The 24,490-nt window shown below is 44.1% G+C and overlaps 1 protein-coding gene across 2 annotated transcripts in view; it reads left to right on the forward strand.

The window, feature by feature from the left end:
- The window catches only part of DAAM2 (dishevelled associated activator of morphogenesis 2), a 189,675-nt gene extending 171,518 nt beyond the window's left edge, over positions 1-18,157 (forward strand). For both annotated transcript variants that reach the window (XM_074144494.1, XM_074144492.1), the window contains exons 23-26: positions 1,232-1,292; positions 5,848-5,979; positions 13,956-14,126; positions 16,115-18,157. In XM_074144494.1, coding sequence (XP_074000595.1) covers positions 1,232-1,292; positions 5,848-5,979; positions 13,956-14,126; positions 16,115-16,330 — 580 coding nt within the window. In that variant the 3' untranslated portion in view covers positions 16,331-18,157. The remainder of the gene's footprint in view (positions 1-1,231; positions 1,293-5,847; positions 5,980-13,955; positions 14,127-16,114) is intronic.
- Positions 18,158-24,490: the final 6,333 nt, after the last annotated feature.

Genomic DNA, 24,490 nt, shown 5'->3' on the forward strand with positions numbered 1-24,490 from the left:
CCTATATCTATTTCTGAATCAGACATTTTAACTAGACTGGTTGTTGTTTGTAACTCGCTCATCATATTCTATGGTTATTCATCTAAGTAACATGCTATTTTTTCTGGATAATTGACGATTTGTTTCTCAGGCAAGGCACAGAGACCCTGTTCCTAATGATCAGGAAGATCATTCAAACTTTTGCACAAATCAGTCTTGCACAAAAATTAGAAAGCATCATACTTTCTACACAAATTTCAATATATTTTTTCCCTTTCTGTTGGTGTTTGTGGAAAATAAATACACATGCAATCCTTCAAAATACTAGCATTTTTTTCTTTCCAAAGCACTGCTCAAAAATACCTTTACATATTGTTTGCCCAGCCATGATTCTTTGTGTAGGGAACTACTCCAGCTAATAAAAGATAAGTAAAAAGTAAATGTAGGTTCACACTTAAAGGCATTTATTAAGGCTTTAGTGGTGGTTTTGAGATGTAAACTGCTACTAACAAATACTTGAAGGAGACGCCTGCTGACTCACAAATAGGCACTAACTAGTTACCTGGAAATGAAAATTCTTTTTTTTTCATACAAGTCCTAGAAAAAACCTCTTGTTTGTATCTGATGAGCAGAAGTTCAGTACAACACTTTTTTCTAGGGAAGTATGTATTAACATGAACAGAAGGGTTATATGTTCAGTTAAAACATAAGCTTGCAAGGACTACCATATGCTAGAAATGCAGATGGAAAAAAACAATGTTTGGACTGTGAGGAAGACAAAAATCACATGTAACTCTACTGCTAATGGGATTTAGTAGTTAAGTCGTTCAAGAATCATATGTAGATATAATCTGAGACCCCAGTAATGTGTGTGCTAAAGCTGGGGGCCTTGGTTATGTGTCAGCTGATGATTGCAAGCTGGCCATGTGGCATATGCGCCTTGCTGGAGGGTGAGGCTCAGCTCACAGGGCAGATGTTCTGAGGGCAACCCCCCTCTTCTTCCCAGGAAAATCCTGATCTTCAATTTGACGACAGGCGAGCAGGGTCTGCCTCATCTTACATCTCATACAAAAAGCAGCACAGAGCATTAACAGACCCCCTTCCCCTCCTTTCTAATCATCTGGCGTGGCTGGTGCCAAAGGCCGGATACCAGACTTGATGGGCCAATGGTATGTTCTGCTGCACAGTTCCTGTATTCCTGTGTAACACTGCTCTTTTTGTTTTATCTGCTCTGTGTCTGTCTCCTGTGCAGCCTGGTAGAGCTGGAGAAGGAAGTCAACAACATAAAGACTGGATTGAAAGCTGTTGAAGCTGTAAGTATCTGAAGGTTTCCAATGTGCCATACTTAAAAAATCTCAGTCAGAATCAAGGACACTATATATTTTATGATAAGAGAAAGTGGCTTTCTTTTTCAGTTCCTTTCCATTCCGTTCCTGAATGCATTAACCAAGAAAAAACAAATAAAAGCTTCTCATGTTGAGCTCCTGCTGATGATCTTAGCAGACTTAAGCCTAATGAAAAGCTTGTTTGATCTCAGTCTGGAAAGTAAAAGGACAGTTTGACAAATGGCATGGACTGAAAGAAGAAATAAAATTCTTGCTCTTTCTTACTGAGGGATGGCTGGCTGCTGAACAAGTGTTTCACATGGCTCTTGGAGTAGTAGTAAACAGGTAGCGCACTGTTATATGCAACCCTAACCTATCCTAAGCATTCCTTGGGAAAGCAAAGGGAAAAATAGACTAGTTAAAGATGAGGGAGCTGAGTTGGCAAGCAAAGTGACAATGGCATTTTTTCCTGCTATTAATGAAAGCCTTTTAAGATGGATTTAGGTTGCCTGTGTTCAGTTTGTACTTAGGTAGTGCAGAGCCTTCCGTCTCAACAGGGAACAGTACAAATGCTGCATTGATGCAGTTGTGTGTACTGAATCATAAGAGTTAAAGATGAGGGATGGGTCTAAATGCTCCCTGGAGTCACAAGTTTGTGTGTCAGCTGTGGTCCCCCTACTTGGAAGCCTCCTTTAGTGAATGTGGTGGGTTTGTTCCTGGGGCAAGACTTCACCCTTCCTGAGGCAGGAGAGCACAGAGTGGGACACCATGTTTGGTAGCAGGAGGTAGGAACTCTCATATTTGACTCTTGCTTATGCCATTGTCATACGTGTGTGGCTTTGAATAATGTGTTTGCTTCCTCTCTGTGAAATGGCAGCTACAAATACCTGCCTCTCACAAGGGCTGATGTGAGGAAAGTCAAGTTAGTGTTTGCACACAGCAGTTGAAAAAGTAAAGATTAATAAATTCACTGCATTGTCTCTGTCGCTTAACATCTCCCATCGTCTGCACAGATAAATGTATGATGACCCTAAGAACATAATTCGCTCTTTCTACAAATATAGGAACAAAATCCTATGTTCAGGTTGGTGCTGGCATCTCTTGCCTGTTGGATATACTAAGGCAAGGGTAGTGCTGAGAGACAAGGCCAGAGGCCTTCAGAACTCAAGAAGGTTCCTGCTGTGGTTAGCTGTTCTTTGCCCTTTCAAACAGGGTTTTGTTAGCCACACTTTTCAGTGTCCCTCTGTCTTCAGGATATTTCACCTGTCTTTTTCAACTCATGTCAGTTTAATGCTAGTGGAGCATTCCAGATGGGGAGCATTCTGCATTGGAAGTGCTGGCAAAGGGACCAATTGCATTGTCCCCATTGACCAATTGTTGGGAATTGCACTGGGTGGTTTCTGTGCGAGGATTACCTATCTACAAGGAACTAGCACAGGACCCTCCAGTCCTTCTCATCCACTATGAGACAGACAATGATACTTCATTTTCCTTTCACCTGGCCTGAGTTTGGTTCAGCTCTGGAGGGAGAGGAAGGGATCCTTGTCCTGTCAGCAGCCCCCAGTTTGGGTGTCTCCAGCAGTTCATCATATAATTAGCCAGTGATCCTCCTGTGAAAAAAAAAACAACTTTCCAAACCTTATTTCTGTATTGTTGGAGTAAGGCAGAATGCAGCAATGAGAAGAGATACTGCTGCATACATGGAGTGCAGTGTTTGGGAATTAAAAGCACCTGTAAAGGGAAGGCTGACATGGAGTTCATGACATGAAAAGAGGCTCAGTTTTGGCTGGGACAGATGATTCCCCCCATTGAAATATAAGTACCTACCTCTGTTTTGCTTTCTGTGTTCATGTTATTTGTCCTTTTGCCTTTACAGCCATTTTTTCTTTTCTTTCACATACACGGGTTCCACAGGCAACCTGTTCTCCCCATTCAATCACCATCTTCTCTCCACAGTCTTCTCTCTGCCATGATATTTTTCATCTGAGGCTGCCAGCACCTCCCAGTCTACTTGCTCAATTCGTGGTTTTCTGGCGTGTAAAAAGCAGCACTGTAGCAACAATAGAAGATCACTGTCAGGTGGAAGGGGGAGGAGGAGAAGGTGTGATTCTTGATTCTATTCCAGTGTGTTCTCACCACAGCCTTGGCTCCAGTGACTAAGAAGTTTCTTCAAGGCCCCTTAAGAATAGAAAGCTAAAAATAGTTTCATAGTCAGATGTTCTTAAAGTTACTACTAACCCTTTGCCTTCCTGGACGTGTAGCTTCTTTGTAAAAATAAGATGTATTTGTTTTCAAGACATGCATGCAGCTGTTGCCTTTGTGTAGGATGCTCCCAGAAGGACAGCTAAGTAGCTTTTGGTCCTCTCCAAATGAGGAAGTGAATTCTGTCAGCAGAGCCCTTCTCTCACACAGGAAGGAGATGATAACCACCGCTTGAGAAACCACTGCCATGGCTGAATCATTTCATCTCTCCAGAGACCAAGCAGCCCAGCCCTCCAGGGGCAGTGCTAGCTTCTGCTGCTGTGCTGTTATGACTAGTATAGACCATTTCTAGAAGATAGAGGAGTTTCTTATTCTCTGGCATCACTCTTGGGCTGATTGCATAGTCATGCTGGTTACTTGTGTGGTTTGCTTTGTTTCTTTTGGAAGAATTATTCTTCAGGGAAGGACTGAATTTGAAATTGAAGGGCAGACCACCTAATCTTAATTTTACTTTGAAAGACATTGCTCTCCAGTAAAGGTCCCAAATGCCATAGCTTTCAACAGTGAGTAGGATGACAGAACTGTTATACTCACCTGCTCGGGGAGGCAGGGGAGAAGGGGGATAGAGCAACTTTCAGGTAAAATTAGCTTAAAAATTAGAATGGGAAAGAGTGGCTGAAAAAAATATGCATAATTCTTAGAAGCATGTGAAGTGATGTCTCCTGTACTTGTAAGTTCCAATTCAAAGTGATTGTAACATAGAGACAATTCATTGCAAAGTGATGTAAGTGACTAGTGCTCCTGGGACTGTCCCTTGTGATGTATTAGGAAAACCAGTGGAGAAGAGGATGTAATATAAAGCAGGGGAAGTAGCACTTCTTTAATGTGGACTTTTCTCCAGCCAGCTGCTCTTTGCTTTTCCTGCCCCTTTTCTGCCTTGTGGTCTTTCTTTGTAGTGGTTACGTTCTCTTTCCAGCTCACATCAGACCAGAAGATATATCACATCTGATTTTAGACTGTTGATGGCCAAAGTCATTCTTTGCATTCAGCAGCACTGCGGAGAAAATCCCAAGGAGTTTCTCAGCGTACATGCTTATAAACCTGCCCATTTGGCTCTGTGAACCAGTATTTTCATGACCAGTAACAGAGAGCACCAAACATGCATGTAGTTGGAGTTGCAGCCAGCACAAAAATATTTTTTTCCAAAGGGAACAGAGGGTCAGATTGTAACTTGACCTGCTGTTTCATGCTGCTTTCTCTACAGAGAAAGTAAGACTTTATCATTCCCACTGATTATCCAGCTGAGAATAAAGATGAGGCCCAGATTACAATTTCATTGCCCCCATGAGACTGTCAACTGCACACAAGCCAAGCACAGGCATGGGAGACTGCCAGTCTTACCATAATTTAGTTGTTTTGGGGAGCTCCATAGCTCTTTCAGTGCCACAAGCATGATGAATATTGTAAGGGAAGAGATAGCATGGGTAATCTTGGCTTAAAACTAAAAAAACTTGAGCCAGAAAGAAAGAATTTACAGTATTTTTTTTTCTTTCTGTAGGTAGTGGACAAGCAGAGCTTAGCTTCCTATGGATTTATATCTATCTTTTCCCCCTCCCTCCCCATAAATCTTTTTATCGCAGTAGCCTGGTTTATAACTCTGTGACTTTTATGACATCCAAGCTAATGCTTATTGGTTAGCAGGGTGCTGGCAAATGTTGCACCTGAAATCTTTCTGCTTGTTCTTCAGTAGGAGAATCAATTTTGATATCTTTTTGCTGCCCACCTAGTGTTTCTCGGAGAACTAAAGGTGAGATCCAGAGCTAGGGACTATATAGGTTATTCACACATGTACACATTTCCCCAGGTATACAGCCTTTTGAGCCACTGTGGGAAGAGAATACAGAGGGAAACTTCCTATTGAAAATTCCAAATTCACTTGCTACACAATCTACATTCTCTATTATTTGTCATTCTTCATAGGAACAACAGAAAAAAAAAAAAAAGCAGCATTTCATGTATTTGATGCTTAAATCATGAAGTTGCTTTAGAAATTCAACATATTGATGGCTTTCTTGGGAGTGGTTGTTGTTTGAGGATAAAGGGAACCCTAACTGACACCTTCCTTCATCCCACCTTAACCTTCCTGCTCATTCTGAAAAGGCAAAACTTTTGACTTAGTGAGAAAGTAGTTTCCGAGTTACAGCTCTGGATGAATGCATGCGGAGCAGGATCAGAACATGCTCTGCACTGAGTGAAATAGATGGGCTTCCCTCTTCCCTTCCTTGTCAGCAAGGAATCTTTGATGCTTGTCTGCCTATATCTCTTATTTCTTCTCTTTCAGGAACTGGATTATCAGAAGAGACGAGTGCGGGAATCAGGGGACAGGTTTGTTCCCGTCATGAGTGATTTCATCACCGTGGCCAGTTTCAGCTTCTCGGAGTTAGAAGACCTTCTCAATGAGGCTAGAGACAAGGTAAGAATATCTTTTGAAGTGTTTGGGGTTTCACTGGCTCAGTAAAAAGCCTGAATCAAAATGGAAGTAGCAATTTCAGCTGCTGGGACTGTAGCAAAAACTACAGAAGAGGGTTCTATGCTCTTGCCCACTTCTTGCTAATCTTCCTTAACATTATCCATGTGTGGCATAGAATTGCGATGGCAACGTCTGTACCAGGATACCACACTGTGCCATGGTGTGAAAGGGACAGCCTTTAAGCAGCCTCTCAAAAACAAGTCCTTTGGTGATTAATGATAGTGACCTCATATCTTTTACCTTCTGCTTCTGACTTGATCCCGCTCTGCTCATTCAGCTGGGAACATTTGTGCTTCGTTTCTTTCCTTTAAAAACTCACCTCTGGGTAGTTTGGTAACCCTGAATACCTGATATTTTCCACTTAGGCTTCTCTGTTACTGCTTGTATTTCATTGCAAGGATAGAAATCCCAAACATGTATGGTTTGTCCGGATTTCTTGGATCCCTCTTACACAGCCAGCACCATGTATGTGTTACTCTTCAGGTGATGCTGTGATCATTCTGTCCTTTCACTGTCTGCACCTCGATTCCCAGATTTGTACAACTAAGGAGGAGCGTGTTCTTTGCTGACGATTGGAGTCTGGCACTAATCCCTCTGCCTCTCAGCTGAATGAGGAAGAATTTATATGAAAAGATCATAAGCATATGAAAATGTTTAGAGAAGAGCAATGTCTAAAGTAAATGATATGTAATGGCAAATCTGCCCTTGTTGGCTGGCATGTTAAAAGTGCTTGGCTTTATGAAGCAAATGTGTTATTTCTTTTGGATTGAATTGTTTCCACTGCTGGTGTCAATCCTTGCAGCGTTAAGGGACCTATTGCATTATTAATGAAGCCTGTGCTGTTAGGTTGGTAGGCCTTAGATTTTGAAGGATAGACAAAATGCAGGCTGAGGCTCTGAACAGTAAGACTCCTCACTCATCCAGTGGCTCTGCAGTAATGTCATGCTGTAGTTCAAAAGCATTTCCTTGCTGTGGAGATAAAGTTGGTAATACTGACGTGCAGCTGTGAACACCAGGGGCTACTGATTGTCAGCTAGAGGTAGCTGCCCTGGCAAATGCCAGTGGGCCAATAGTTGTTACGATACTCAGAAGGCAAAGCTGAGCAGTCTAACGCTTATTAATGTTGTAAGGAAATTTTGTGGAGAATAACGTGTCCAATTTTTTCATTGTTGGCATGTTGCTTGAGAAGATTCAAACCAATTCCAGCATAATATTGTTCACACCACACTGGCTTTATAATCCCAAACCCAATATTTTACATTCTATGCTTCCACTAAATTTACTGAGAAAAGCTAATTTTTCTATGGTTTGGGGGCTTCTGTTTTATGACAGGATAAATTTTTTGCCTCCATTATAGTTAGGTGTACATTTCTTGAAGCAAACTCATTCTGTCCTTGGCTTAGAATGCCCGCTTTTCATTCAGTGTTATAGATGGTGGTCCTTTCTTTTGGCACAGTAGGGCAAAAAGTCCAATGTGGTTTCTTTACAAGGTCAGTCAGGGGTTAAAAAACAGCAAGTGGTACATGTTCAGCACTGTAATGCAACTTTTCCTGATCAGGCATTTGCAGGAAAAATACCGTTCTTTTGCTTTAAGAATAACCAGAGAATCTCCCTACAGATGGACCAATATGTCTGGAAGTTGTTGCATGCTTTTTTAGACACAGCCAATGTAAAGCACTCAACATAAAGAGATGTTTTACTTTAATGACTATAACATGCTTAGGAAACATTTTTCTACCTTCTCCTAGCACACCCTTACTATGTTTGAACATATGCTGTTCCAACTTCTGCTCAACCTATGGCTTTGGTTCTTCCACTGGCAAAAAGCTGCTTTTGGACTCCTAAAAGGGAACTGTCTGTCCTTACCAATACTGAGCTATTTCTCATGTTTGCCTCATATTATTTTTCCCCTCTTTTCTTCCTCTTTTTCCTCTTTTTTCTTAAAAAAAAAAAAAGAAAGCTGGAAATTTTCAACAAACCAGATGTGCTTTGCAAACCCTATAACATCTTCCAACCTCAATGGGCTCTCTGTTTGTTGAATCTTTTTTCTTACCATGGAAACCTACAATATTAGGTTTATTAGCCAATTAAAGGAAGAGAGGGACCAAGACATCTGATTATCCTGTTCTTTTTTGATTTCTCAAAGCAAAGCAAATTGAAAACATGATAGTGGGAGAGAGAGGACTTTTAAAAATATCCTAATGAGCCCAGGAAGAATTGGTCTGGTTCACAGATTTATTAGTAATAATGAAGCCCTAGTTTTAACAGCTGGAGTTGGATATCCTTCTAAATATAGATGTGGCTAATTGATTGCCATGAGTTAATCAGAACCACGTTTTCTCAGCTGGGATTTAAAACAATACAAATTATCTTCTCAAACCTGGGAAGTTTTTTTATTTTTTTAAATGTCTTTAGTATTAGCAAAAGTAATTTCTGTATTCCTTTACGTTATGGAAACAATCCATTAGCAAGGTGTGGTGCTGACCTTCTCTGTAGAGGATATTTTTCACAATCCCATGCAGTACTTTTTTTTTGGCCTTTTTGCTTAAACAGGACCATATACAGTTAGTGGCCATGGGGAGGAAGTGATATTTTAAATTTAAAGGGCCAGGTTGTCAAACCCAGGCATCCATGTTTGCAGAGGAAGCCTTGTAAGTGTACTTATCTTCATGCAGTAAACAGATGGCTTGGTTAAGAACTGATTGAAAACTTAGACTGACTCTTTAAACAGGCTCCCTAGCACAGCTGTTTCTTGTTCTTTTTGTGTTTTTCTCACTTTCAATGCCACTTTATAAGGGAATATATAGATTAGATCAAGGGATAATGTTTTCTGCCATTTCTCATAAACTGGAAGGTGGGGGCAGACGAAAGTGAAATTCTGCCCTGGAATCCTTTGCCAATTTTTTTGTGTTCAAATAGATGAAAAAATGACTTTTTCACATCAGAAAGAACAGAATGGGGTTGAAATTTTTTTGTGAAATTTTTTCCCTGTGGGGAAAGAATGAAAATACCCAGGCAGGGGAACAGTGACCTCCCCTGGTATGAATTCTGTTATTCTACTTGAAAAAGGTGACATTTGTCCTATATGAATCTATACAACATACTTAAATGTTGACAGGTATGAACTTAGATTGGTAAACTGCTTCACAGCTGTTCTAGTTTGTGCTTGGTTTATAACAAACCTGAATGTTTTGTATCTTCCTAGAACAAAGTCTGCTTAGTCAGGTATTGCCAGTCCTATGATGAATATCAAACTTAAGCCTCTCTATAGGCAGTGGCAGAGAGGACCTGGGCAAGGATGATGAGGAGGGTAGGAAAATTGTCCATCCCCAGACTTTCTCATGACAGCTCCTCTCCAGCAGGGTGTTTATCATCATAAAGACTGCAGTTCAGACTCTGCACATGTATTTAATAAGCTTAGCACACATAGTTACTGGTTTGAAGAGCAGTAAGGCAATGAAAGCCAAAAGCCACTTAAGAAAATAGTCATTAATAGCAGAATGCTATGAAGCACACAGAAATACTGTGGTCCAAGAGCCAGGTACAGGCTGTGCACTTCAGTGATTCATTTTGGAGAACCAGTATTTTCTGTCAGCCACTGGGGCTAATGAGTAAGGAAGGGATCAGGACAGAGACTGAGGGAGTCAAGATGGGGTATGTTACAAAGCACATGGGCAGGCACCACAGACTTCTGTCAGAAATAGCCATTTGGTAAACAAATTACACAGCTGTTGTACACCAACTTAGAACGCAGATGCTTCAGGGCAGGTTGGCATCTAAGGTATCAGAAATGTTTATAGCACCCCTATCTTGATTTTGGGCCTGCCAGAGTCACTTTCAAACTCCTAGGAGAATCCTATAACAGCATTTAGGTGCAAGGAGAGCTGGGCCCAGCCCTCCCTGAAATCGGCTACTTGTCTGAGGAAGACAGTTCATGTTGCATGGCTACATGGTGTAATTCATTTCTGCGTTGGCTCTTCCCGCAATAGCAGACAGGACAGACAGCAGGAAATTTTTATCATGGCTGTTTTTCCTCCTCCTCATAGAGCGCCGTTCCTGCCATTTCCAGAGCTCTTCTGCCACTGTTTAACATTTCATTGGCAAGCACAGCAGAGAGTGTGTGCGCTGCTGTCCCGCTTTCCCTCTCCTTGCTAAAATGGCTTTTTAAAATAAACAACTGTCTAAATGATTTGCTTTGGCAAAAGGATGAATTCAGTGGAAAGTTTGGCAGAGGAAGCGGAGCTGGCACTGATCTTGTGGACCTGTTATATCATGGAGCTCGGGGGCCCTTATGGTGTGGAAATGAATTTTTTAATGAAAGAAAGAGATACCATCCTGTATTACAGTGGAAAACCTGCTGAAACACAGTTTTCCATCTTGCTTTTGCCCATGTCATCTGTCCCCAAATGACTTCAGGAATAAGTAGGTTTCAGCCCTTGTTCCACAATATTACAGCACGTCACAAAATTCTGGGAAGAGTTTTGCATGTGTGAGGACTTAACTCCAGATTCCACAGTTGTGCACAAGAGCAGGTACCGTTTGGCGGGGAATCTCTCCATGGAGCAGTCAAGTGATTTGTGCAGGGTGACACAAATCCTGTGGCAAAAAGCAGAAGAGAGGGCTGGAGTCCAGAGCACCTCAGTATGCCCTGAGCAAGGCAGACACTGTGGTTTCAGCCACTGTGGGCAGGTAGGAGCCCTGAGTTTCATACCGCGGCAGTGGAGGCTGCATAACAGCTCACTGCCCCTTGTCCCAACACCCGTGCTTTGAAAAAGTATACATGATTGCAGAACCAGAGCTATGGGAAAGAGAGGTAGTAATAAAAGCAGAGGGATCTGTTGCAGTTTAAGCCGTGAGAAGACAGCATGGCTGTCTTCGCAATAGTGCATTGAATTGATGTAGTGCCCTACAGATGTGAACAACTGACTTTTTGCTGTTTCCTGTGTCAGATTAGTGGGACAACACCTTCTGTTCTGTAACGAATGGAGAAAGAAAGGCTCAGAGAAGGGAGCATGAGTTCCCAAGCCACATCATGGGCAGAGTTGGCAGCAGAGGCTGGATATCCTGACTTGCCGCCTTCTGCTCAGTCAGCTTTTTTCTGGAGGCGGTAGAGAAAGAAGGAAAATAGTTATTTCAATGAACTGCAGATTTCTCTGTTGTAGTTATTTTTGTACATCTAGCTCACAGATTTTTGCTTTTCATCTTTCAGTGCTTTACAGTAAGTGATTGTGACCTACTAAGCCATGTTACAGGGCACCGAAGCTGGGCTGTTCTCAGCCTCCTCCTTGCTACAGACTATAACACCTTATACTCATGAGTGTCTCTGGAAGGTTCCCAGGTTGCTGGGTCTTTCCAGCACAGCAACACCGTTCCTCCTCTGAGTGGCAGTGGGGAGGCAGTGGCGGTAGCCCCTCTGCCAGTGTGACAAGAGCTAGCTGCTGCTAGTAGTTGGGTGACAGGCCATGTGCAGAACATTTGTAGACAACACCACCCTCTAATGGAGACTTCCATGTATGTAGGATCCAAGAACCCCAAGCAAGGACCACCTCTTTTTCAGCCCCCAGCCTCCCTAAGAGACTAGGAAATCCCTGTGGGCATTCATGGGCTCAAACCCGCTTGGATCCTGTGTGCCTCCTCACTCACCTTTGCTGTGCACAGGAGGAATGCAGGGGATGGGGGCAGTGCAGCTTTTGGAACAACAGCCATCTCCTGCCGGCTGCCCCTGGACTTCAGGCTTCACAGGAGCTGGACAAGCCTTCCTTCTAGCTGGTAGCTCTAGTCACTGTTCTTAATTTGTGCCTTGTTTTCAATTTTCATGGAATTAACCACAAGTTAAATAGGAAGAGTTTCCAGGTAGCACATCTCCTGTGAGCAATGAGTTTCAGGTGCTCTGTGTGCTCAAGCAGCGGTGGCAGTGCCTGTGCTGAAGTCTTTCTCTGGCACTCCTGCTCCCCTGGCTGACTGGCACGCAGGAGCAGGCAAGCAGAGAAAATATAGCATGTGGAGATGCTTTATCTCCCTCTGTGGTATTGAGAGCCTGTATTCTCTCTGCTAAAGAGTTGATGCTGGTCAGTGTGGTTTAGTGCGAGACTGCTGTACCCTCCTAATATTCGAGCAGACTGTGTGTACATTATGTATAGAGAAAATACATATATATACAGAGAGGGGTGGGGAGAAGGAGTAGGTGTTCATACTTGTGTGTATGTGTCTTCAGAGGTTTCAGAGAAAAGGATTTAAAAAAGAAATAAACTGTTGCTGTTTCCATACTCTGAAGTCTCTCTATAACTTGCTGCTGTAGTGCTTCCTTCAACTCCTGCCATGTTTGGTAGCTCAAAGCAACTTGCATTTCTTCCAACACTTTTTTTTTTATTTCCCCAGATACTTTGGGTTTCTTTGTTTGTTTCTGGCTGAGAACGCAGCCTTTTTAAAGAAAAAAGAAGCTATTGCTTCAAGCTGCTTTGTGGGCCTGGCAGGGAAAGCAGAGGAGGGGAGATGCTGAATCTCTCAGGCTGTGCCAGAAGGAAGCTGCTTTCCTTGGAGATTTCTTCCCCCTGCAGTTGGCTGGGAGACATTGTCTATGCTTTACATGGTACAGGGCCAGAGGGGTTTATAAGACCTACTTCCAAACTCATTTTTCGCTTGGGATTGGAGCCTGGACTGATCTTACTGTCTTCCATTCTGCAAGAGCACCCAACTAAGGAAAGGGAAGCTGGGCTGTGTTAGTATGAGCTGAATACATGCACAAGAGAGTTTGAAGGCAGTCCACAGCCTGGGAGCGTCTGGGTTTGGTTTGGTAAACGTTGAGGTCTGTAAGGATGCTCTACTGGTTAGTGGTGGTGTGTTAAAGTTCTGGCAGGGAATGCCAGGGCAGTTGTGCATCAGGGCACCACGGCCATCAGGAGTGTGTTGCTGGTGCTGCCTGTTGCAATACAGAGGTGCATGAGTGAAGGTAGTTGGACAATGATACTGCTTTTGGATGTGTACACTTACATAGGACTCAGTGGACATGTGCGTACATGCTGTTGACAGACTATATGTGTATGCATTTGAGTGCGTTTTGGTGAATTCGGAGACATGCTTGTGAGTGTAAGAGAGCAAAGAAGAGAGTACAACTACTGCAGGACTGATGTCCAAGAGCCAGGGGTTGCTGTGAATTTACCATATCCCAATCAGGACTGCCCTGTGACTGAAGTCCTGCCAGTTGGCTGCCTCCACTTGCATCCTGCAGCCTCAACATTTGCCTTTTAAAATAAAAGCCACTTGTGATGTATTCACTCTCTTTTAAGTCTGCCCGGGAGCCCTGGCTGCTTTCCTTGTCCCTCTCTCATACCATGTCTGTCCATAGTCTCCTCTCTCCCAGGCAACACCCTGACTCCAGAGTGATGGATGACATGGCAAAGGGCTCCTGAGAGGACAGACTGTAGCATTATTGCAAAAAAAACTAACTCCAGCCATTTAAAATGTGGATTTGAGGGGAAAGTGGAAGGGGAAAGGATGGGCTAAAACTACTCGTTTGGTAGTTAGGATGGACTAAAGCTACTTGTTTCCCCAGCTAACTCACTGTCTTCCATGCTGCTGCTGCCCCACAGCTGCAGCTGAGATGTGGCTGGATGGTTGTCCTCTGAAATTACTCCATCACCCTCAGGCATTGAACATGAGGGGAGTTTTAATAAGTGGGCAGCTAGTGCTCTTCAGCACGGTGTTGCCCAAAGGATATCCAGGAGAGCAGATTCTTCAGGGGAAGAAGCACCTGCCTTTAAGGCAAGGCACTTCTGTTGCCGGGGGGTAGTTTTCACTCTCGCTGCATGAATGCTCAGAGGGTATTGAGTTACATGTGTGGTTACTCATAATCGTTCCTTGCTGTCTTCACCAAACTGCCTGCCTAATTATTGCTCTTGTGTTTTCTGCCCCCTTGACAGTATGCCAAAGCACTGAAGCATTTTGGAGAGACCGAGGGCAAGATGCAGCCAGATGAATTTTTTGGCATCTTTGACACTTTCTTACAGTCGTTTGCAGAGGCCAAGCAAGATCTGGAGAATATGAGGAAGAAAAAGGAAGAAGAGGAGCGCAGGGCACGCATGGAGGCCATGGTGAGGACCTGGGCACAGGAAGGTGTTTCCTTCCACTGCCTTTTACATCTCTCGAGGACAGCTGAGATAGCCAATTCCAATGCTCATGTCCTGTCACTCTTTTATGTCCTTCTCCCTGCCACCTCTCTTTGGCATCATTCTCTTCACAAATGATGACTTTTTTCCCATTGGCTGTCCTGTTAGTTCTCATGGACATACTGTTTGGCTCCTAAGTTCCCCTCTTTTGGATTCAGATACCAAATCCAGCCCTGCCTGTTCTGCCCCAGCACTTTGCAGGGGGGTGCTGCCCCTGCCCAGTGCCACACTACCCTACTTTTGGGCTGCAGGCTCTGTTGAAAAGCTCTGGGAGCCAGATCTCCCTTGGTCCTGCCAGCTGGTCAGCTTCCACTCAGACTCCATCATCATCTGCTGCGTGCCTGCTGCCTGACAGCACATGGTGACACAGCGAATGCCCTGGCGCCTGCTGCAGCCCACACTGGCAGTATTTCTTTCTGACCAGCCTTAATGGCTTGATTACTGGGGCTGCATCTGGCCTTGACGTGGCGAGAGAGCTTTTGTGCATCGTTGATTTTGCTTCTGGGAGACAGACGTGTGTGTCCCCAGGGGTTCGTGTGAACCAGCCTCCCCCTCTAACCTCAGCCTTTCCTGAGGCCTGAGAATGGCTCAGCAGTCCCTGCCTCCTTCCCTCCTGCCGGCACTTTAGCCCTGGTTGCCGCCACGGCCCCAGGCTTCGCTGTGGGGAGTTGCTGCTTTAAAAGTTTGCTGTGCCAAAAGCACCGGTTTGTGCCTTTCAGAAGAGGAGAGAGAGGTAAAATGCCAGGATGCCAGCTACCTTACTGTTGGACACAGGGGTACAATGCCAGGACTTAGGCTCTAGTTTCCTCTCAGCCAGTCTGGAAACTGCGGGAGCCTGCTGTCAAAGCACTAGGATGGTTTCGTAGGCCTCATACACCATGAGAGAGGTTACAGTTTGCTTATGGAAAGCAATGTGGTCCTGCAAGATGGGGCTAGCATGCAGAGCAAAGGACCCGCTTCCTGTCAGCTGCATCCATCCCTTGCCATTTCCACTAATCTTGGAGCTGAGCAGTGGAGGGGGATAACCAAGCTCCCTGGAGCTACTCTAAGGAGACTGAAGGCAACATGTTGACAGGTGGACCTATCCAATGGTTTGTAAAATCAGCAGTTCTGTTTCATCGCTCTTTGTGTTTATAACCAATTTGTCTTTCCAGAGTCAAGGCAACGTGCCTTCCTCTTCCCATCACTGCAACATGCTGCTTCCGTCCAAACATGAGCCGTTTGGTGGATAGAGTTTCTGTTGATGTTTTGATATCTCAAACAATTTTCATTCTGCAATGTGTTTAGCTTGTGGCTTTCTGTGGTTTTTCCTTTCTTCTTTTGCTCCTTCTTCAGGACTGCAGCCTTTCTGCCTGTCAGTTTAGCTAGCTGTGCCCCAAGGGCAAAGCTCTTCGTGACTGTAGTAGTGACCGTGGTTTGTATAGACACATTCAGACTTAATTTTAAACTCACTAGGTTAGGCACAGTCAGCGTAGTAGGTGCTGCCACACTAAGGTCACTGCAGCCTGGTCCCAGAAGCTGGGTAATTAATTACCTGTGCCAGCATCCCTTGTAGGCTGTCATTTGGCACAGCTACTCTGATGGCACTATTCTACTGTAAAATTAATGCAAAACAGCAGCAGCGTAGACAGATCCCATGTGTCCTATTTGCTCCAGAGTGGTAGTGCTTTGTGAGGCAAAACATATGATGCTACTCATTCCTCATCTTCTGCTCTCTGCTTGCCTGTGCAGAAGAAGGGAAACCCAGCATGGTTGCCTGTTGCTCTTGGCACAGGTTACGGCCTTGTGGATAAATTCCTGATCTCTTTTTTTCCCTGAACTGTACTGATGCATCTTAGCTGCTTCTTGGCAGTGTACCTACTGATCTGGCATCTCAGTTAGCTAATCCTAAAGCTCTGTATCTTTCTCCACAGCTAAAAGAGCAGAGGGAAAAAGAGAGGCGACAAAAGAAAGCAAAAGCTGGAAGCATCTCTGAAGAGAGTGGGGAGTTTGATGACCTGGTGTCAGCACTAAGATCGGGTGAAGTCTTTGACAAAGACTTATCCAAGCTCAAGCGTAATCGCAAGCGTTCGGGGAACCAAGGCTTAGAGACAAGCCGGGAGCGGGTGGTGACAAAGCTAAATTATTAATTACAACAAGAAGAAAACTAATCAACCAAAAGAAGGTGACGAAAAAGTGCAAAACAAGGAAGATGAATGTGAGTGATAGCGCCTGGCTGACAGTTGCCCCGAAGAATTTCTTTGGACTGTGGCTAGAGACGTTACCTTTCCATGATCAGCTTTCCTCTCATCCCTTTTCTGTGCTCCTAATTCGAACCATTAAAAAAGTGCCTCTGTGTAGCCAGCAGGGCCTGTGACAGGGCCATGTACAGCTGACAGATTTGCTTCTGGGAGTTTATTGTGTCATCAGAGGGCTCGTGGTGATGACAGAAAGTACTTGGGCCTTGCAGACGTCTGCCTTACAGCTGGAGAGAGAGAATTATCTGTGTGCCAAAGTGAAAACTAGTCATGATCTCCATCTTGCCGATAACAAGCAAGACTAATTTCAGAGCAGCTCTGTAAACACCTGTCGCTTCTTCAAGATCTAGTCTGGCCTTCAGGAGCTTGTCAAGATGTGATTCTCAAGGTTTCCAGTTCCCTTCCAGAAATGGATATTATAAGCCATTGATTAGCACCTGAAAAATGCTTTTGATCTCATGTTCTGAATAGTATTTTTGTGTGGCCTACACTGTCCAAAGCAAGTGGTGCTCAGAAGGAGGCAATCAGGTTCTGGAACAAATTGAAATTCAAGAATCAGGATCAACATAAATATTCTGCAAAAGTATTTTGGATTCTGCTTTTCTAGAAGCAGTTTTCTGGAATTTATTGATAGTTGAGCCTCGAAGCTACGAAATGCGTCTTCTAAGAGAGAAGCCCTGGCTTTTCTTTAGAGTATTAAGCCACTGCCAGGTTGGAATTACAAGTAGATGAGTGTGGAGCCTGTTGTCATTGCTGGAGCATGGGAGGGAAACAATGGCATTTCTAGCCTGTTTGTGCAAGATTTCTCAGTGGAGCCCAATGGAAATCAGGAGCTCCCTAGTATCATCCACAGGTCACAAGTAGCAAAAAGAAAACAGGGTCGCTGGCTGCAAGAAATGAGATTTCTTTTCCACTTGATGCTGGCTGTGACTGCTGTTGGCATGAACTGGTCTTTCTGTCTAGCAGGCCGACCTTCACTGCACAGACCCCACTCCTACCTAGGGGAATCGTGTAACTCAGTAAAATATGAGTGGTGTCAAATGAGAGCTCTGGAACCCACAACCTTTTTCATTTTGAAGGGATCACTTGGGATGAATCAATGGAGAGGTCTCATAATGAGAACTGAGAATTCTTCCAAGAGGACACAGAATTGTGTAAGCCAAGCAGGCTTCAGAGATGGTTTAATTCATAAGAAAAAAACAAATTTGTATTTAAGCTACAAGTATGAAGCACACAGCAAAAAAGCAAAAACCGCATGGCTTTTTTTCCCCATGGAAAGGGATTGGGTTGTGTGGGCTGTCACGGGCTGGTTTTGTTTGGTTTGGTTTTTTTTTTGAATCTTGTCTTCCTTTTTTATTATCTTCCCTGGAGAAAGAAAAGAGGAAAAGAAAGGAAAGGTAATGGATTCTTCCTCCGAGACAGGAAGAAAAGAGACAACATTTAAGAAGAGGGACACACCATCTATAAATTATGCACAATAGTCAACAGCACAAAATGTCAAGGAATCCCGGGGAAGTTAAAAAAGCTCTATCTGTCACTTAAATAATCTGGTTTGATTTTTCTCTGAATGTCACTTCAGGCTCTGCTCCGAGTCTGCAGAATAGAACTTCCTCTGCCATGCACGCTGCCAGATCAGTATTACACACTACCAATATCGGAGAAGCAAACTGTGGTGGTTTTCTGAACACTTTGAGAGTAAAATAATTATGTAAACTATGGAAAAAAGCAAAAAAGTCAGAATTGTTAAACTCCAATGTTTCTTTGTTTACTGAATTTTGAGTCTCCCACCCCAGAATTTCCCTATTTACGACATTCCAGACTGCCGCGCCTCTGTATAATACTCATCGTAAAGAGCTGGTATCTTACAAGAGCTGGGTGCATTCTCCTCCCTTACTATCCCACTCCCCTTCTGGGATTAGCTATTAACAGCAATGCCCGTTGCAGCGGACACAAGCACCTTCTAGAAGAAAGACTGTATTTCATAAAGGTTTTTGAAAGTTGAAGAAAAATTCTCACTTTTTAAAACATTTTTATTTTAAATTACAAAATGGATTTTAGAACTGTCTCTTGTAAATTATATTAACAAGCTCCTTGCTGCTCCCTGAAGTAGACATGCTATATCCCAGCCCTTTTTGTTTGTCTTGTTTTAAAGCATGCCATATAGCCTATGCCATGTAAGCCATATGAGAGGTGGTAATATGTGCCAAATTGGTATACAGTTGAGTTTAGATTTGGATAATCCCTGACTTCCAAAGATGATGCTTTTAGGGATTAGAACATTGTAGGTTTTTTCCCCTCTTTTTTTTTTTCTCCCTGGGTTTAGGACTCACCCAGAAATTCAGGTGTAGTGCCAAGGTCAGCCCTGGTGCAAGTTGATGTGACTCTGTCCAACTTACGGCTGCTTGCTCGCTCCCCAGGTACTTGTTTGCTGAGGCAGACTGTCAGCATGGCAGTGCTGTCAGAGACGAAACACCTCAGGGCAAACCCCTTCAATATAAATACAGCATTCCCCTCACCCTGATATTTGTCAAGCCAGGTTTGTGCTGTGCTTTTTTAAACTGAAGTCACTTTGCTAGGCCACAAATGTAGCAAAAGCAGAGAGAGAGATAAGCCCTCTGTCCATTTGTGTATACAGTTCAACCCCGATTTAAAGAGATCCTGTATGATGATACGTGGCGCTCTGGCCACAGTGACAGTCTGTAAAGAAAGCTGCTGTAGTTTCTGCCGCCTCCTTGACTCATGCACAAAAAATGAGAGATTGTGCAACTCCTGTAAATCAGCTGTGGGATACTTACTGGGATGGACAGAAAGCTCAGAGTCATGCCCCTGATTCATTGCAGCTCAACTTTCTCAGCACTTCAGTGCCCAGACTCCTGTCTTGAACGTGTGATGGTGGCTGAAGGCTTCGCTCAGCATGCTGGACAGTCCACCTTGACTCCATGGTGAATGTTCATAAAGAGGGGTTTGGAAAAGCTTAGTTACACACTGAGACAAGCAGTGGTGACAAGTGGAGAAGCGCATTATTAAGTCTACTGTATGAGATGAGGCTGGTCACACAGAAGATAAGGAAAAAAGTTGGCTCTGATCTAGGGCCTGGTGTCAGATTCTTGCTGAAGCCAAGTTGGTCCTTTCTTCTCATCTCTTGGGTACTGTGAGTGCATCTATGCTTGGTTCTTCATCAGCAGTTGTGGTAGAGTTGCTGAGAAATGAAGGAGAAAGGAAAATCTTATCCCTTGTCCTCTAGTGCTAGCAGAGCCTGAACAGGTAAGCAAGCAGTCGTGAGGTGTGACATTGAGGCATAACCTCTTTATCACACTGAGAGCTGGAGAAGAGCTAGGGTCTGCTGTTGTCCTTGCACCTGTGCCCAGCACCAGCATGAAATCACTGTCTTTGGAAATAAGTAGAGGAGGAGATGTGAGAAAGAAGGGTATAATCGAGGGCTTGCTCTGCTTCCTGCAGAAGTGTAGTCATTGCTAACTTTATGATGAAGTTCTTCACACCTAGAAGAGGAGGTACTTTCTAAGTCTCCAGACTTTGTCCCTAGAGGTCTAGTGCTCACTCACCTCTGTTTCTGTGTTGTTCTTAAGCAGGTTGCATTAGGATGATCCCAGAAAAGACTGAAGAACTCCCTCTCCCTCCCACTCCCTTTGGTCTGGGTCACTCTTCTCAGTCAGTCATAAGCCTCTGGAAATGCTACAAGGTAAAGTGACTTCAGGGCAGCAAGGCCCTTCCATGCCCTGCAGCACAGCTATCGTCCGGGCACCGGTTCCCTAGGAGAGCAGAAGTAGGACTAGTGTTCAGGGGTGAGAGACTCCCCACGAGGGAGACTTACCTGAGTGTCCTTCAGAAGCATTTCTGTAACGTGTTCACAATGTCTGAGGAAGGGAAAGGAATCGCGAGGGGTCCTGGTGGGAGACTGTGGGGCAGGTGTTTCCGTAATGGTCAGCCCCACTGGCTGAATCTTCCCTTTTCTTTAGGAAAGCTCACACTCTGAGCTGGGTTGCATGGGAGAAGCTTGTGTCAGGAGTTTCCGTGAGGGGAAAGGAGATCAGTTGTACAGTTGATGATGTACATGATATATGCAGTTTTGTTTCTGGGTTGGTTGTTTTGGGCTTCTTTTGTTTGTTTGCTTGTTTTGGGGGTTAAATGATTTTTTTTAAAAAAAGGTTTTAGGAATCTCTAAGGGGAACCTGTAAATCTGACACCTCTATTTATTTTGCCTTATTTTAGTTTGCTATGTTTGTATGTATACACTGCATTACAGCAAAGACTATTGAGACCATGCCAGGGCATTACAGCAGCCAGACAGCCGGCTTGGCTATTCTGCAGCAAGCTGAGCACAAGGCAGGGGGATGCAGGTGAGCAGTCTTGGTGTGAGAAGGGAGGGAAGGAAAAAAGCTGTCTCTTTCCCTTTTGTCATAATCACTCTGCCCCTGGTGATCCTGGTTCTGGGAAAGCATGCATTTTAAAGCATGTGGTGAATTGATGCAGGTTGGTTATTTTAGAACATTTTCTATAAAACCTGTTTATTTCTCATCAAGTTAAGCTGCACAGTTGCTCATTCAAACTTCACCCTTCCACACAAATTCTGTCCATGCCAGAGAAACTTGGATACATGGGCAAAAGTGGTTCATGCCCTGGAACTTCTCACCAGAGTTAACACACTGATGAGACAAACTGAGACAGTTCTCCTTCCTCGGAGCTAATATTCCTTCCTATCTTCAAGGCCAAGGAAGAAGGATTTCCTCTACTTCCCCTCTCTCCTCCACCCCAACTCTCCAGATTATTCAGGAAAAAGAAAAATCTTTCCACTGGTTGGTTTTCTACCAGTGGAGTCTCTAGCAATCACCAGGTGTTTGGCCATGGCTCCTTGCCTTCTCTACTTGACATAGGAGATTTCTGGTTGCCTGCCGTCCAGACAGGTAGCCTCCATTGGCCACCTTAGCTTCTGTTATCAAAGGTTGAAGAGGCCAACCTGGGTAACACAATTTGGCCGAGTGAAAATATGGAATTTATATATGTGTGTATATATATATAAAAGCTATCTACTACTCTAAGTAGTAGTTTTGATGGCCAGTATCCCCTGAAGTTGGCCAGATTTTGCTTGCTGTGCCTGCTGAGAAGGATCCCATTAGTGTAGCGTGGTGTTTCAGCATCTCTTTTCATGAGGGAGTCTGGGTGCTTCCAAACCAGAGTCTTGTGTTACTGGCGATAATGTAGAATAGATCAACTGTAACCAGTACAAGTTTCTCTGGGTTTACACCCGTGTAATTCAAAGCAGCATCTGGATCAAAACTCTTTAGGCAGTTTCGTCTTTTACAAGATGCTCCACAGAGCTGATGAAGGGCTTTCAGCTGTCCACCGACAAGCCATTTCCCCCTTTTCATGCTTGCCCTTAACCAGGCTCTTTAAAAACCTTTGCAGTTTTAGAATTGTAAGGGGATGTCAGGTACCTGAGCCACTCTGTGCTCAGTGCCTCCCTTCCAAACCATCCTCATACTCCTCCCCTTCAAGCCTGCTCAGCTTGACACCTGCAGGTCACTTTGGGAGGTGCCCCTGCCTGCCAAGCCAGAAAGTACCCTGCTGCTTACTGAAGTAGGAGGTTGTGTGCTACTGTAATGCCTTGGTGTATCCTCATTTCTTAGTCAGTTTAAGACTATAAGTGAATTAAATGTACAAATCCTGTAGTGTCCTTTTTATCTGTATCTTTTTATAAGAATATACTGTAATACTAAAAAACAAAAGCAAAAAAAATTAAAGATATATTGCCCCCACTATGTCTCAGTAAATTTCTTTGTCGTTGCATTTTCTGTGCATTTTGCTGGAGAGTCTTAAAGGTGAGCTAGAATCTGGGTGCACTTTTATGGTAAGCTCTGGGTCTTTGGTCAAGAGCCTGCAGCTCTTTAGGTGACACAGTCACTGCAGAGCTGGTGAGAAACTTCACAGGCTGTTCTGGGGGAATAAGCAACATGGTGGAACAGAAGCACATCCTCCCCATGCCTTGCAATGGCAAAGAGCTAATCATGGAGCCACCAGGTTACCGTATCCAAGGGTGCCCTTAAAAAGAGCATGAGTAAAGCATTCCTTCATTGCTGTTTCAGAACAACAAAGGGAACACAGGAGTTCACTTAAAGAAAAAAAAAATTAAGACATTCCTACTATCTAAGAATTCATAATCCATGTCTGGAGATGACTAGTCCAAGAGGGGAAGGGAGTGCAGGGCTACAGTGCTGCCATAAGCTCACTTAATTAAGTGAGCAACATCCTGACAGCAAGACTCAGAGGAGGAGGAGGGGGCAGGAGAATTGCTTCAAAGGAAGGAGTTAAATAAGGCCAGCTGAAAAGAATCCAGGAAAGCCAACATCAGGAGTGAAGCCTTCAGGGGTGTGGGAGGGGAGACGGGAGAGAAGTTAGACACAGAACAGCAGGGTGAGCAGGAGGCACACAGGGGCTAGGGCTAATTTGTGGCTGAACCGAGGGATGTGCCGAGGAATTCCTTGGAGCTCAGGGGCAGAACCTTGTTTTCATCTTAGATGCAATGTGTGCAGCTGTTTCATTTACACATGGATCCCCCTGTCTCTGTTCACGGAAATAGCCTGCTGACAAAATTCATCCTTAAGCCACAACTTTTCATGTTTATCTTCAGCCCATCAAAGGGCAATGTTTGAACCATGAGCTCCTGAGAAGCTCATGCCCGGCTTCAAGTGGGAGCCTTGCTGGCTGCACAGCACTTTCCTGCAGTACGTGGGTGCCTAGGAACCCCAAACAAAGCCCCAGCTGTTGGTTCTGGCTCTCAGGTGGGGAAGGGTAGTGGAAATGAGCAAAAGTAATCAGGGGATAATTGCTTGCACAGGCTGAGGACCAACAGGCAGCAGATGGGAGTCAGTGTGGTGTGGTAAGGTTCTTGGCTTATATTTGTTAGAAGGTCTCTCAGTTTCTCTATTTTGATCTATTTGGTTCAGGCTTTGCTAAAAGTGTGGCTATGAGGTTCTTCCTTTACAGATGCAAGGGCAGAGGCAAAGGGATGTTTCTGAAATCCATGCATTCCATGAGTGGCAGAGGCAGGATGAAAATGCAGGCACCTCCCTGCCTTCTCTTTTTCTTCTCCTTCTCTTCTCCACCAGCTGGGTTTTAGTAGAGGAGGCCAAGCCTTTGCATTTCCTATTGTTAGAGGCGAAACCCAGTGGCATTTGACTTCTGTCTGCTTTGACCAGCCAGAGAGGTGTCCCTCCTGTATTCTAACAAGAAGATTTTTCTTTCTTTAATATTTTCACTGGGGTTGGAGCACACAGCGAGGGGCTGCTGTTCTGCCCTGCAGGACAGATCCAGCATAGAAGACTCCTTCTGTTTTCCTGTTTGGCATCTCCCCTGTGGTGACGGACTTCCCTGTCCTTGTCATTGCTGCACAGAAGCAAGGTAAGTGACTTGTGGCTTACTCTGGGCAAAACTAATGTTGGGGTTTACCTGCTCTGAATGACTGGGAGTGAGGAGGAGGGTAAGGGGAGCCCTTTGCTCTAGCTGGGAAGGGCTGGACATGTATTATTCACTGGTTTTCCCTTTTTCTTAACATTTGGCTTCCGTTAAAACAAAGATGACTTTTATCTCTGCCATAGCAGACATGGAGCTTTCTGGGAGAAATCTGCTTGGCCCTTTGGGAACAGATTTCTACTGCTAGGAAAGAAAATAATTAAAGACTTTTTTTTCCTCAAAGCCCAAACCTTTGGTTTTCAACATTGTTGCGTTAGATTTTGTTTATTTGTTTGATGTTTCTGTAGCTAACGGGCTTCTTGCTGTTTTCTCTGAGACATAGTTGCTGTTTATCTCTACTTTGGTCAGTCTCGGCACAGATTGCTTAGGGAAGATGAGAGTGATGCTGCTTGTGGAGTCATATAACTCTGCTAAAATGTTTCTTTTTATGCAATTTTTTTGAGATCTGCTGGTCTGTATGAACACCAGCCTGGCAGACTGAATTTTCGTATAAGATAGTGATGTAAAGTTACATTAAGAAAGCAAGATGCCTTGCTCAGATGTGCCTTGATGAGGGAATGAAGC

This window comes from Numenius arquata, chromosome 2, assembly GCF_964106895.1.
Source record: "Numenius arquata chromosome 2, bNumArq3.hap1.1, whole genome shotgun sequence".
NCBI classification, from domain to species: domain Eukaryota; kingdom Metazoa; phylum Chordata; class Aves; order Charadriiformes; family Scolopacidae; genus Numenius; species Numenius arquata.